This window comes from Triturus cristatus, chromosome 4_2 (genome assembly GCF_964204655.1).
Source record: "Triturus cristatus chromosome 4_2, aTriCri1.1, whole genome shotgun sequence".
NCBI classification, from domain to species: domain Eukaryota; kingdom Metazoa; phylum Chordata; class Amphibia; order Caudata; family Salamandridae; genus Triturus; species Triturus cristatus.
In genome coordinates, this window is record NC_140586.1 from 206,291,990 (window position 1) to 206,305,140 (window position 13,151).

Below are 13,151 nucleotides of genomic sequence, written 5' to 3' on the forward strand. Positions count from 1 at the left end.
AGCATTAGCCTGAGAAAGTATAGCTCAGGTCTACTCCTCCATAGGCAGCACTTGTGCACAGAATCCCAGGCAGTAACGGCCAAAGAGGCCCACGGTGTTCACCGATTGCAGTGCTAGGCTGCCGGAAGAGAACATTCTCTTTCCAAAGGTATCTGGCCTCTTGGATTCCCTATCTGGTGGAGTGGGAGGGAACATGCCAGTGTGAAATCTAGAAGTGGAGGCCAGGACCACCAAGCTCTCCTGAGTGGAGCGCTGGGTGAGGAAACTCGGGTCTCCTGCAGTGGGGCGATAGTGGCGGGCAAACGTCCTGAGCCTAGGAGCCCGTGTACGCTTAGGATTTACTCTCCATCTTTCACAACTGATTGGTAATTGCTCCCCTTACAGACCTGGTCGGAAAAAGCTTCCAAGGACGCCAATTACTTAACAAAATTGGAGAATAATCTACCACCAAAAACCCTGAAAGCATTTCCATCACGGCACTTAGTGCCCATCCTACTACCCTTGCATTAACAATTGCTTCCATCCAACCAACATGTAAGAATGGACCAAGACCTGTGCTTAATAAGATGGTAATTGGTATTCAGAGAAGAACACCAATCTACTATGAACTAACACAAAGGAGAAAGCCAGAGAAGCAGAAATTATACTCTACCCAGAGCTGATTATAAGACTAAATACAGCAACATCAGGTGACCTATAGCAGGGTGATAGACCTGGCATAATTGGTGTGGGTTTCCCCTGTATTTCTGCCTTTCCCTACTGTCATTTTGCTGTGTGTTGGACTTCGCTTTGCTGGTCTGGATGCTTTGGGCACTTTGCAACTGCTGTACAGTGCCGAAGTGCAAGTGCTCCCTGTAAATTGTTGTTATGGATTGGTGATTCCATAATTGGTTTATTTGGTTTAATGTTAAGTCTCTAGTACAGTTAACTGTGTGTGGCCAGGGCCTGTAAGCCAAATGCTGCTGGTGGGCCTGCAGCACTGACTGTGCCACCCACATAAGCAGCCTGTAAATGTAACTCAGATCTGCCACTGCAGTGTCTGTGCGCATAAGTGCACCCACTTGCAAGACCCTTACCTTCCCTTTTCTTACATGTTAGTCACCCCTATGGTAGGCCCAAGGTACTCTTGTGGGCAGGGTGCAGTGTATGGGAAAGGTAGGACATGCCCTGATGTGTGTGGCATGTCCTGATCGCGAAATACTGCCAATTTCGTTTTTCACTGTTGTAAGACTATCTGTCCCATAGGAAAGAATGGGGAATTTACATATAACACTCTTGTTATGGACACGTATCTGGAGGGGTGAAGAACTAAAGTCCTATGCTGACGCCCTGGGGGAAATAATGAGCTTGGGGGGCTGGGCTAAGATAAAGTGGCCAAGAGAAACCAAAAAGCTTTTGGAGAAGATCGGTCTAGGAGGCTGTTGGTCATCACGTTCAGCCCCTCCAAAAGAAGTCGTTAAGGCGCTTTATTGGAAATGGTGTGCGGAGCGTCTAATTACAAACTCTAACCACTGCAAGTCCACTGTCGCCTTTTTGCAAATTAAAGACATTGTGGCTTTTGAACCCTACCTGGACTTGATCACTCTCCCCTTTGACCGAGCCCTTTATTTTAAATTTAGAGTTGGATCCCTCCCGCTAGGTGCAGTGGTATCGAGTTGGTCACCAGCGGCCCGTATTTCTCCCAACTGTGCATGTTGCCCAAGCAAGGTTGAGACCATTGCGCATGTCTTATTTGTATGCCCGGACTACGCAAGGCCTAGGAGTTCCTGGTTGAAACCCCTTTGCCGAAATATGGGCACACGTAGCCACCTAGAAGCCTTGCGTATCCTAACCACGGACACTTCCCCCTCTTTAGTGTGTGGAATTGCAAAATTTTTAAAATGGTTCTGGCTAATTCGTTGTAAGAGATTGTCAGTAGCTGTTTAATTCCTTTTTAGCTAATTTATTAACGGGCACTTCATGTCCTTTTATCCTTTTATGAATTCCATACTGACTTCTTGTAGCTTTTGTTTCTTTGTGTACATTGTAATAATTGTATTTTTTAATGTGCTTACAAGATATCTTGCATATCGAATAAAATCTTATGACATATAACATTTTTTAAGCATAACTGCCCATGGGAACAAGATAAGAAAATCAAGTTTGATATGCTTGAACTCAGAATGTCAAGATGCCTCTTTTAGTGAGGGTGATTTTTACTTTCGGGGTTTGAAAATACCACTTTTAGAAAGTATGTGTTTTCTTGCCCAACCATCCAGTGTGCCTCTGCTAGGTTGTGTATTGGCAGTCTGGCTTTGGAGTGCCAGGGGATGGGGATTCCGTTCAGACAGCCACTTGGGGGTGTTGAGGTGGGTCCTGCCTTACCAGGGTGAGTCAGGGCTGGGCTGGATAGACCTGGACTGCATTCAAAGTAGGGGGAGGAGATTTCTTTCACAACTGAATGGGCCTGGTCTGCCAAAGACAATGCTGTCACCGCCTCCTGCCAGGAAGCTGCACCAAAGAGGACAGAACTGGTTTTGGCTGGGCAAAGAGCTTCTCTGCCACAGAGAACAAAGGATTTTGTATTGAAAAAAAGAGGTGCCCAGACCACATACTTTTAGATCACTTCTGGGAATCAAGAGGAACCTTTGCCAAGGAGAAGAGCTGGAGAAACTTGAGGAGGAATACTGCCCCTGTGCTGTTTGCTGTCTGGGGTTGGCCTGCAGTGGCTACTTTCTGCCAAGGAAAGGAGAATGACTTTGCTGTTTGCTGTGTCCTCTGCTTGAGGAAGATCTCCAAGGGCATACAATAGAGTTTGCCTCCTGTTCTGAAGTCTCATGGACACAAAGTCTTCACCCTCAGTCCCTCTGAACTCTTTTGCTGGGAGTTCTGACCTGCTGAGAGGTGCCTGCCAGTGTTCTGTACGTCTGGAGGTTATTTTGGGAGTGGAAACTGCAAGAACTGCAAAAATAGACGCATCGCCTGTTTCAGGCGCATCGAAGCAGTGCGAGAAGAATTTACGACACATCGCCGCCGCCTTAAAATCGATGTAGTGCCTGCTCACGGCTAAAGTGTCTGCCGTCCAATGAATCCTGTGCACAGATCTCCGACATCCAAGATCAGCGCCCCGATTCTGACACAGGGCCTGTTGGAGAAGAACCAACGCATTTAGGGGACACGGCTGAAGAAATCGCAACGCATCCCGGGTCTTCAAGCATCGCATCGTACCCGATCGTCACGTATCGTATCGAAGCGCCCAGTCTATTGCATCGTTGGGAGATGCAGTAAGAAATCGATGCACCACCTCCCCACGCAGTAAGAAACCAACGCATCACCTCCTCTCTGGTAAGGAACCGACGCATCACCTCCCCCCGCTCAGCAGTAAGGAACCGACGCATCACCTTCCCAGAGTGCAAGAGACTAACTAATCACCTTCCCTGCAACCCTTTTTGCTTGCATTTCTGACGCATCTAAGGTACTCTGTGTAAAAGTGTCACATCCAACATTTTCTTGGAACAGAACAGTTTCTACTTTTTAAAAGTCATATTTTTATTACTGTATTGTGGATTTTTGTCGTTTTGGTCTGGTTTGGTTTAGATAAAGATTACCTATTTTTCTAAACTGATGTGGTGTCCATTTGTAGTGTTTCACTGTATTTCTGTATGTGTTCACAAATGCTTTACACACTGCCTCTGAAATAAGCCTGTCTCCCTGTGTCAAGCTACCAAGGGGGTGAGCAGGGATTATTTTATCCCCCTAACCCCGACTAGAAGGAAGGGTCCCTATCTGGACAAAGGTCCACACCATTGCCAACTCGAGACCACCATTTCTAACACAGGGACAAATAAACTAATGGAGTTCACCACCACCTAGATCCCAAAATACCCAGGGAACATAGCATGCAGAAAAGAATTGGATGATTGTCAAAAACATGATGAATCAGCACCAGTAGGTGTGGGTAGTACTCCGGTCCGGCTATAGTGACCAAACAAAAGGGTGTGAATGGAGTCTCACAAACTGAATTACTATACTAGTTTTGGTTCCACTGGAGAATGAGACCCAAATTGTACAAAATAACAAATGTGCAAACACTCCAACGCAACTGATGTTTTTTCCTCAAAATGTTAATTAACTTCCATGAAAACTATTAAATGGTCAGGGGAGTTGTTGGAAACCGGGCAACCGGGTTAGCAGTCACCAGGTTCCCAGCACAGTGGTAGCTTGGCTCGAGCGGCTGGCGTCAGGCACCGTGTTAAGCGTACGTCACACCCTCACAATAACCATGCGTTCATCCGTTCCAAAAATGACACTACACCGTAAAAATTATGGAAGACAAGATGAAAATATATATGTCTTTCTTATTTTCTCTTAGTTGCAGGCTTCACATCATAAATACAATACAATAGGATTTTCCTTCAAAAGAGCAGGTCAAATAAACAATGCTACTTCGGAATTTCAACAAATAGGTTCAGGTCATCATTAAGCAAAGAATAAATAGATGTGCAATAAATATAGACGGCAAATAAATACAGTCAGACAATAAATACAGTGCAAGAATAAATTAGTGGAAGACAATAAATAAAGCACCTTCAATAATTAAGGTAAAGCAATCAATAACAATTACAGATCAGATCACTTTCATGAGGTCACTTGGTCTTACTTTACCCATACACAGCTTGTGGTCATTTGGGTGGCATGGGGGTGTCCCACCTAGATTGGTCAAGGCTGGGGCTTAAGCTGAGGCAGAATGAGGATAACCTAATGATCTGGCCCTCCAAACTACACAGCCCCTCACAGATGTCACTGCACCAGTCTCCGTTCACCCCTGGCACTCCCAGGCTGGTTCTAACACCCCTCTAGCCCCTAGAATGGTCTTTTAGGGCTCCACGGGGCCCTAGACGCCCCCTCTACCACTTACTGTCCCTTCCTCGACGATCGGCTCCGCTCGGCGCTGTGTCGACGCCGTGAGGCGGCTCCGGATCGATGTCGCTGGGCGGCCTCGACTCGATGTCGCTGGGCGGCCTCGACTCGATGTCGCTGGGCGGCCTCGACTCGATGTCGCTGGGCGGTCTCGACTCGATGTCGCTGGGCGGTCTCGACTCGATGTCGCTGGGCGGTCTCGACTCGATGTCGCTGGGCGGTCTCGACTCGATGTCGCGGGGCGGCCTCGACTCGATGTCGCTGGGCGGTCTCGACTCGATGCCGACTCGATGTCGCTGGGCGGTCTTGACTCGATGTCGCCTTCCGGCGTCGCAGGGACACGGTCTCCACGCTTCCGGGTGTCTCCGGAGTGCGATCTCCACTCCCGACCTCCGGCGCGCTTCACCTCAGTTTCCGGCGACTCCGGTGGGCGGACTGCACTCCCCCGTCGACGCCTCACCTCGACCTCAGGTGACTCCCTACTCTACCTCCGGCGCCTCTCCACGACCTCCGTCGTCGCCCTCACTCGACCTCCGGTGACTCCCTACTCGACCTCCGGTGCCTCTCCACGACCTCCGTTGGCGCCCTCACTCGACCTCGGACGGCTCCGGGTACGACGTCTGCTTTCTGTCAGTGCCGCTTCTCTACCTCAGGCCCCAGGTCTCCAGGCTTCTCGACGTCAGGACTTCAGGAGGACACTGCTGAACAGGTCAGGAGCTTGCTGTTCTTCCTCTTTAAGGCCTGTTCCAAATGTTCAGATCCTTAAGATGGTTCTTCTGGTCTTGGTCCCACACAGGGCTTTAGGCTGGGCTTGGTCAGTAGGGACTAGCATCAAGGGTGGGTTTCTGGACCCCACTCCAAGCACTGGTTTCCACCTCTGCTGCCTGTTGGAAACCGGGCAACCGGGTTAGCAGTCACCAGGTTCCCAGCACAATGGTAGCTTGGCTCGAGCGGCTGGGGTCAGGCACCGTGTAAAGCGTACGTCACACCCTCACAATAACCATGCGTTCATCCGTTCCAAAAACGACACTACACCGTAAAAATTATGAAAGGAAGTAGTTTGTCTTTATCTTATTTTCTCTTAGTTGCAGGTTTCAAAACATACATACAATACCATAAGACTTTTCTTGAAAATAGCAGGTCAAATAAATAATACCACAGTGGGGTTTCAATAAATAGGATCAGGTCATAAATAAACACGGAATAAATATAGGTGCAATAAATACAGAGGGCAAATAAATACTGTCAGACAATAAATACAATGCAGGAATAAATACAGTCAGACAATAAATACAGTCAATAAATAAAGCACCTTCAATAACTTAAATAACACAATTAATGACAATTACAGTTCACATCACTTTCCTGAGGTAGTTTGGTTTTACTATGCCCAAGTACAGCTTGTGGTCATTTGGATGACATGGGGGGGGGGGTGTCCCACCTAGATTGGTCAAGGCTGGGCCTGAACTGAGGTAGATTAAGGGTAACCTAAGGATCTGGCTCTCCCAAAATACACAACCCCTCACAGAGGTCACTGCACCAGTCTCAGTTCACCCCTGGCACTCCCAGGCTGGTTCTAACACCCCTCTAGCCCCTAGAATGGTCTTTTAGGGCTCCACAGGGCCTCAGATGCCCTTTCTACCACTTACTGCCCTTTTCACGATGATCGGCTCCGCTCGGCGCCGGGTCGACGTCGCTGGGCGGCTCCGGTTCGATGTCGCTGGGCTGTTCCGGCTCGATGTCGCTGGGCTGCTCCGGCTCGATGTCGCCTTCCGGCGTCGCAGGGTCACGGCCTCCCCGCTTCCGGGTGTCTCCGGAGTGCGACCTCCACTCCCGACCTCCGGCGCGCTTCACCTCAGATTCCGGCGTCTCCGGAGTGCGATCTCCACTCCCGACCTCCGGCGCGCTTCACCTCGATCTCCGGCGACTCCTTACTCGACCTCCGGCGCCTCTCCACGACCTCCGTTGGCGCCCTCACACGACCTCGGGTGACTCCTTACTCGACCTCCGGTGCCTCTCCACGACCTCCGTCGGCGCCCTCTCTCGACCTCTGACGGCTCCGGGTACGACGTCTGTTTTCTGTCAGCGCCGCTTCTCCACCTCAGGCCTCAGGTCTCCAGGCTTCTCGACGTCAGGACTCCAGGAGGACACTGCTGAACAGGTCAGGAACTTGCTGTTCTTCTTCTTTAAGGCCTGTTTCAACTTTTCAGTCCTTTAAGATGGTTCTTCTTGTCTTGATCCCACACAGGGCTTTAGGTTGGGCTTGGTCAGTAGAGACTAGCATCAAGGGTGGGTTTCTGGACCCCACTCCAAGCACTGGTTTCCACCTCTGCTGCCTTACTCCGACCTCCTTCTGAACTGGTCCTCTCTCTTCTCTAGTCAGATGCCAACTGCCACTCTGAGATGGCCTCCCAACATTCTAAAACTGCCTCCCACTATCCCAGGATTCTAGAATGTTCCAGAAGGTTCTAGAAACCTCCAGTGAGTTCTGGTTATGTCACAGGTGACAATGGGTGGCCACCATTTTGTGTCTCAGGCCCTCAGACAGAAGTTCCAGGGGTAGGGAAAATGGCTCCCTGACCCTGCATCAACACTAACAAGTCTGGTGGTTCCCAAAAAAAGGAAAAATTATAACAGGGTTTGAGGCAGAAGTGGGACAAAATAAATAATGATGAGGAGGGACCACCCAAAGGGCTGACAGGTCTAACAGGAGTGTTATAGAGGCAGAATAGTAACAACTCTGAAAAACACTCACCATGAAAACTATTTTTAGTTAACCTCTGCCCTCCACACCACCTTCCCACATGATTGGGAATACATTATAACCCAAAATGAACTTGCTTAAACCAACCATGCTAAGAGTACAAATTCTGCTTAAATCATTCAGGTCAACGATAAGCATCCAGAAGCCACTGACGCTGCCTTGCTCTTATGGAATGCAAAAAGAACAATTGATGGATAGAATGCACAACAATGTCATACATTCACCCCAGTACAGAGATCTGGGCCTAAATCCATCGTTTTTTTGCTCACCATGCCATTCCAGTTTGAACCCGGCCATACGCAAATCAGTCTTGACCCTGTGCCCAGTGGGAACAGTCCAGCCCGAACTGCCAGGGCAGGTCCACCCTGGACTGGAAACAAGCATCCTAGGACCGGTTTCGGGCTTTCGCCCCTCATCAGCTAGGATAGCTTGACTCCAGTGGGATGGAGAGCACGGGACCCACGTCTGGGCATACCCGTCCCACTAGGGGTGACAAAGGCAAAAAGAACAACTGGTGGATAGAATGCAGAACAATGTCATACATTCACCCTAGTACGGAGATCTGGGCCTTGCTCACTTTGCCACTGGATTCAAGCTAGCCTGGCTGATGAGGGCTGTTAGTCCGAAACCCGTCCCAGGTTGCCTGTTTCCAGTCCAGGGAAGACATGGCTTGGCAGTTCGGTCTGGACTGTTCCGATGAGGCACAGGGTCAAGACCTATTTGCATATAGCTGTGTCTGAACTGGGGTGGCAAAGTGAGCTAATGAATGATGATGGATTCAACCCAGATCTGTGACTGGGGGTGAGTGTTTGAAAAGTTTCAGCTCTCCGTCCATCATCTCCTTGTGTTTGCTTTGTTCGCCCTCAGTTGGCAGGGTATGCCCAGACGTGGATCCCTTGCTCACTTGGCCACTGGATTCAAGCTAGCCTAGCTGATGTGGGCAGTTAGCCCGAAACCGGTCCCAGGATGCTTGTTTCCGGTCCAAGGAAGACATGGCTTGACAGTTCGGTCTGGACTGTTCCCATGAGGCACAGGGTCACGCCTGATTTGCATATAGCTGTGTCTGAACTGGGGTGGCAAAGTGAGCTAAAGAATGATGATGGATTCAACCCAGATCTGTGACTGGGGGTGAGTGTTTGAAAAGTTTCAGCACTCCTTCCATCATCTCCTTGTGTTTGCTTTGCTCTTATGGAATGTCTGGAAACTGGAACCCAGGAACCTTATGAAGCACTGAATACAAGTAATCTCCCTACCCACCATGTGGTAAATTTAGTGCATTCTTATCAGGTGAAACTCTAAGATATGTTGGTACGTGTATTTTCAGCCTACAAGTATGTGTGGGAATTAATTTAAAATACGGTTTAAAGAGTTCACAGTTTTCTTTCAAATGTGAGTAGCGGAGGAGGGTATTGTTGGCTAGTGTGTTGGTTTAGTGAGTGTTGTGTTGACATTAAATAATGTGCTGTTTAATGTAGAGTAAACTGCAGATGTGAATTTGGTGCAGTTCAGCTATATGTTGCTTCTTAGATGTGTTGAATGCGTTTGTGTTCTGACATGTTATTTTGAGAGTTGTGATTAGTCTTATGATTAGTACTATTGCAAAACTGTGTGAACCCTTTAGTCTCTTACTTGCAACAGTATTGCAGTATGGTTAATGAGATCCCCGAGTTTTGGACGGTTCAGATTTTGTTTCTGAGAAACACATTTCACATTTGAGCCGTCAATTCAAATTATTTGAATTCTGGAAATTTCGAATCTGTGCCCTCTCCTCTTGTCTCTCAATCAGTGCTGATCCTCACTATGATTTCTGCTTTCCATCCCAGGTGGCGACTCCTCACTCTACAGATGTGGCTACCTTTCTGGCATTCCCATCTCCCGATAAACCCCTACGGCTGAGGCCGAAGGCCTGGAAGGTGTAGTTCGATCCAAATGTGCCTAAGCAATAAGTGTTGCAATAGCAAGATCGTAGAATATTTCTGATGTAGAAGTTGCTGGCCTTTGTTAAAAGTAAAAACATGGACAAAGGTGTCCTTGTTGAGATGGAAATCAGAAATGACCTTTAGGACAAAAGAAGGTATTCTGCAAGGTAGCACCATACGAAAAAGCATATAACACTTATTTCTTAATAGGCTTTGAAGTGCTTTATTTTTCTGGCTATTAAAGAATCTAGAAGCAACAGTTTTCAGTCTATGCTAATCAAAGAAACTCCTCCTTATTCAGGAAAAATATGGTCTTTAAACTGCGGAGTGGTTAATGTACTAGCATTACCATGAAAAAACTCTAGCTCAGTGCCTGCTAAAACATTTTGGTACCGAGGCGTTAGAGGGACGCAGAGAAATAGCTTGCTTAGGACTAGCTCAGAAAACAGTTTTAAGATTTAAGTAGCTGTGTAAGTTACAGCTTGGTGTAAATTGTTTTAACTCCTCTGAGTAAACTGTGTGGTGAACTTTGGAAAGTAGCAAGGAACAAGGTGCAAAGCTGGAGTTAACGGAAATCAATAATAGTAAAATGCTGATTGTGGCGCCATAGTCCTTCAATCAGAGCAGATATCACGCTTACCTCTTGAGCAATGAGGGTTGATCGCTTCGGCCCCAGCCGTAGGAGTTTATCGGGAGATGGGAATGCCAGAAAGGTAGCCACATCTGTAGAGTGAGGGGTCGCCACCTGGGATGGAAAGCAGAAATCATAATGAGGATCAGCACTGATTGAGAGACAAGAGGAGAGGGCACAGATTCGAAATTTCCAGAATTCAAATAATTTGAATTGACGGCTCAAATGTGAAATGTGTTTCTCAGAAACAAAATCTGAACCGTCCAAAACTCTGGGATCTCATTAACCATACTGCAATACTGTTGCAAGTAAGAGATTAAAGGGTTCACACAGTTTTGCAATAGTACTAATCATAAGACTAATCACAACTCTCAAAATAACATGTCAGAACACAAACGCATCCAACACATCTAAGAAGCAACATATAGCTGAACTGCACCAAATTCACATCTGCAGTTTACTCTACATTAAACAGCACATTATTTAATGTCAAAACAATACTCACTAAACCAACACACTAGCCAACAATACCCTCCTCCGCTAATCACATTTGAAAGAAAACTGTGAACTCTTTAAACCGTATTTTAAATTAATTCCCACACATACTTGTAGGCTGAAAATACATGTACCAATAGCCCCGGATGGCACTCAACAAAATTGTTGAAAACCACCAGCTGAACACCCAACACTCACCAAGACAGCAATAAAACAAAAGCAGCACATTAACTACACCCACCCTACTGATTATTCAACTGAAACTTGCGCAAATAGTTTGCGGGCTGTGACTGAATCCTCAAGATCAGGATGTGAAGGTACCCAAATTCCTGACAGTACTGAAGGCCATACTAACAGCAAATAAGAGCTATAAAAATCTGTAACATAATGTATTAAAATACTGGGCAGATTATGAACGGCATCGATAAATCCAAATCCCTAGTAGATAGATGGTGGTACCTCATACAGATTGAAAAACCAATACACTGAAACCTCTTTCAGTGAAACCAAAACAAAGAAATCCCTCTATAAAGAAAAACATTTGGAGGATAACTGCTCTGATGAACACACAAATAAACAATGGTTATAAAACATTTGTTTTAGAAATAAAATCAAACGGGGTATAGAAGGTAAGTCAGCGGGTACGATTCAGGGAAGGGAAAGCCTCCAAAACATTTTTCAACAAAAAGCACATTCACAAGATTAGGGATTTTAGCCTGCTGAATGTCATTCATTGAGAAAACTTAAGGAAACAAACTCAATGGCAATGTATTGTTAGTATCGGTTTAACCAGATTTTTCCACCAATTTATATACCAGCAAATGGTCATCCAGACTTTAAAGAATAATGGAAATCCTGCATCTTTTTTTTTTTTAAACTGTTAATGCTAGAAAATCTTGGCCATTCTTCTGCCATTTTACAGTATGTTTAGTTTTGTTACGAACAGCACGGAAAGAGTTCCGCCTGATCTCTAAATTTTTGCTCACGCTTTAAAGAAAGTAAGAGTTGAGCTCTTATATGACTGAAAAATCAACCCACATTGTACAATAAATCACAAACATGAAGACCACTTGGATACATATTTAAAAGTGAGCCATCAATTTTACTAGAAGTGCATCCTCTACACTTTGCTCACATAAAGGCACAATTAGACGTGGCTTTAAAGAGGACTATACATATAATGCCAAGTGAGTGGGTTCACTAAAGTTACTGCCAATAAAGATTCAGGGCCTGATTTAGATCTTCACGGGCGGGTTACAACAGTGACGGATATCCCGTCCGCTGAAATATAAATCCAATGGGATTTATATTTCGGCAGACAGGATGTCCGTCACCGTTGTGACGGAGTAACCAGTCCGGCAAGATCCAAATCAGGTCCTCAGTGTTTCGATAAAACCATTAAAAACCTCTTGGAGAGGATTTACCCTAGGGAGAAGCCTAAATGAGTGAAACCAAAATGGGATGAGACTCTAAAATAGAATCTTTCAAATGATTTGTTAATACAGTTTTAACATGCTTTTTCTTAGCCAAACACTATGAATTTAAACAAAATATATTGTTCTGCAAGAATAGTTCACGTCTATTGATGCCATATAACTAATCTGAGAACGTGTTCCTCTCTAATTCAGACTAAATGTAGCCCCCAATTTTGAGCTTGGGATTGTGTGAGGAAGTGGGAAAACTGAGTGCCGGAGCACTGGAAAGCAATCAAAATGATATTTCCTTCTTACGAATCAAGGCAGATTCCATAAAGCTTCTGTTCCATACATGTTGCAAATTACTACAAGATTTGACATCAACTTCTCACAAGGGGATCAATGTCCACCAAAGTCTTCCAAGCATTTGTCACCAGGGATTGATTCTGAAGGCTTTTATGCATGCTCAATCCTTTCACACTTTGCACCCCTTCTTACACAAGGCACAGCTTCTACAGGAGAAATCTGATGCATATCTGCTGTAATCAATTTGCATCCTCATGGTGAAAAGCAAATCCAGGACAACAGGGACCATATCTTTTTTGAAAGACTCAAAATGTTCTGAAGGACATTAAGATGTTCAACAGGTTCAGTGGGTAACAATCTTAGCCTAGTTTCCAGATAAATAAAACACTAGTGCCATGTTTTCGCAGTCAGTCACTCTTGCCATGACTATGGTGTACAACTCGGGAGCTCAACTCAAACCTAAGGGAAGGGGTTTTGTATTGATAATGAACTATTGCTACAAGTTGTGTCTGTTTTGCAGTGAGGTCTTATAAGAGTATGATACGTTAATCAATGATAACCAGAATCTGACTAAGTCACCTTTTTTATAATGCAATCAATCACTTGCAGTAATTGATAGATGTAAATGGGTGCGGAGACCTTCAATTTTCCCCTCCATAGAAAAGAACTAGAAAAAAAATAACTACAGATCAAGATTTAGTGCAGGAGTATAACAAATATTT

General features: G+C 45.8%; 1 protein-coding gene across 3 annotated transcripts in view; it reads right to left on the bottom strand.

The window, feature by feature from the left end:
- Nucleotides 1–13,151, bottom strand: part of RANGAP1 (Ran GTPase activating protein 1) — a 368,213-nt gene that overhangs the window by 63,479 nt on the left and 291,583 nt on the right. For all 3 annotated transcript variants that reach the window (XM_085601202.1, XM_085601203.1, XM_085601201.1), the window contains one exon: nucleotides 10,223–10,327. In XM_085601202.1, coding sequence (XP_085457328.1) covers nucleotides 10,223–10,327 — 105 coding nt within the window. The remainder of the gene's footprint in view (nucleotides 1–10,222; nucleotides 10,328–13,151) is intronic.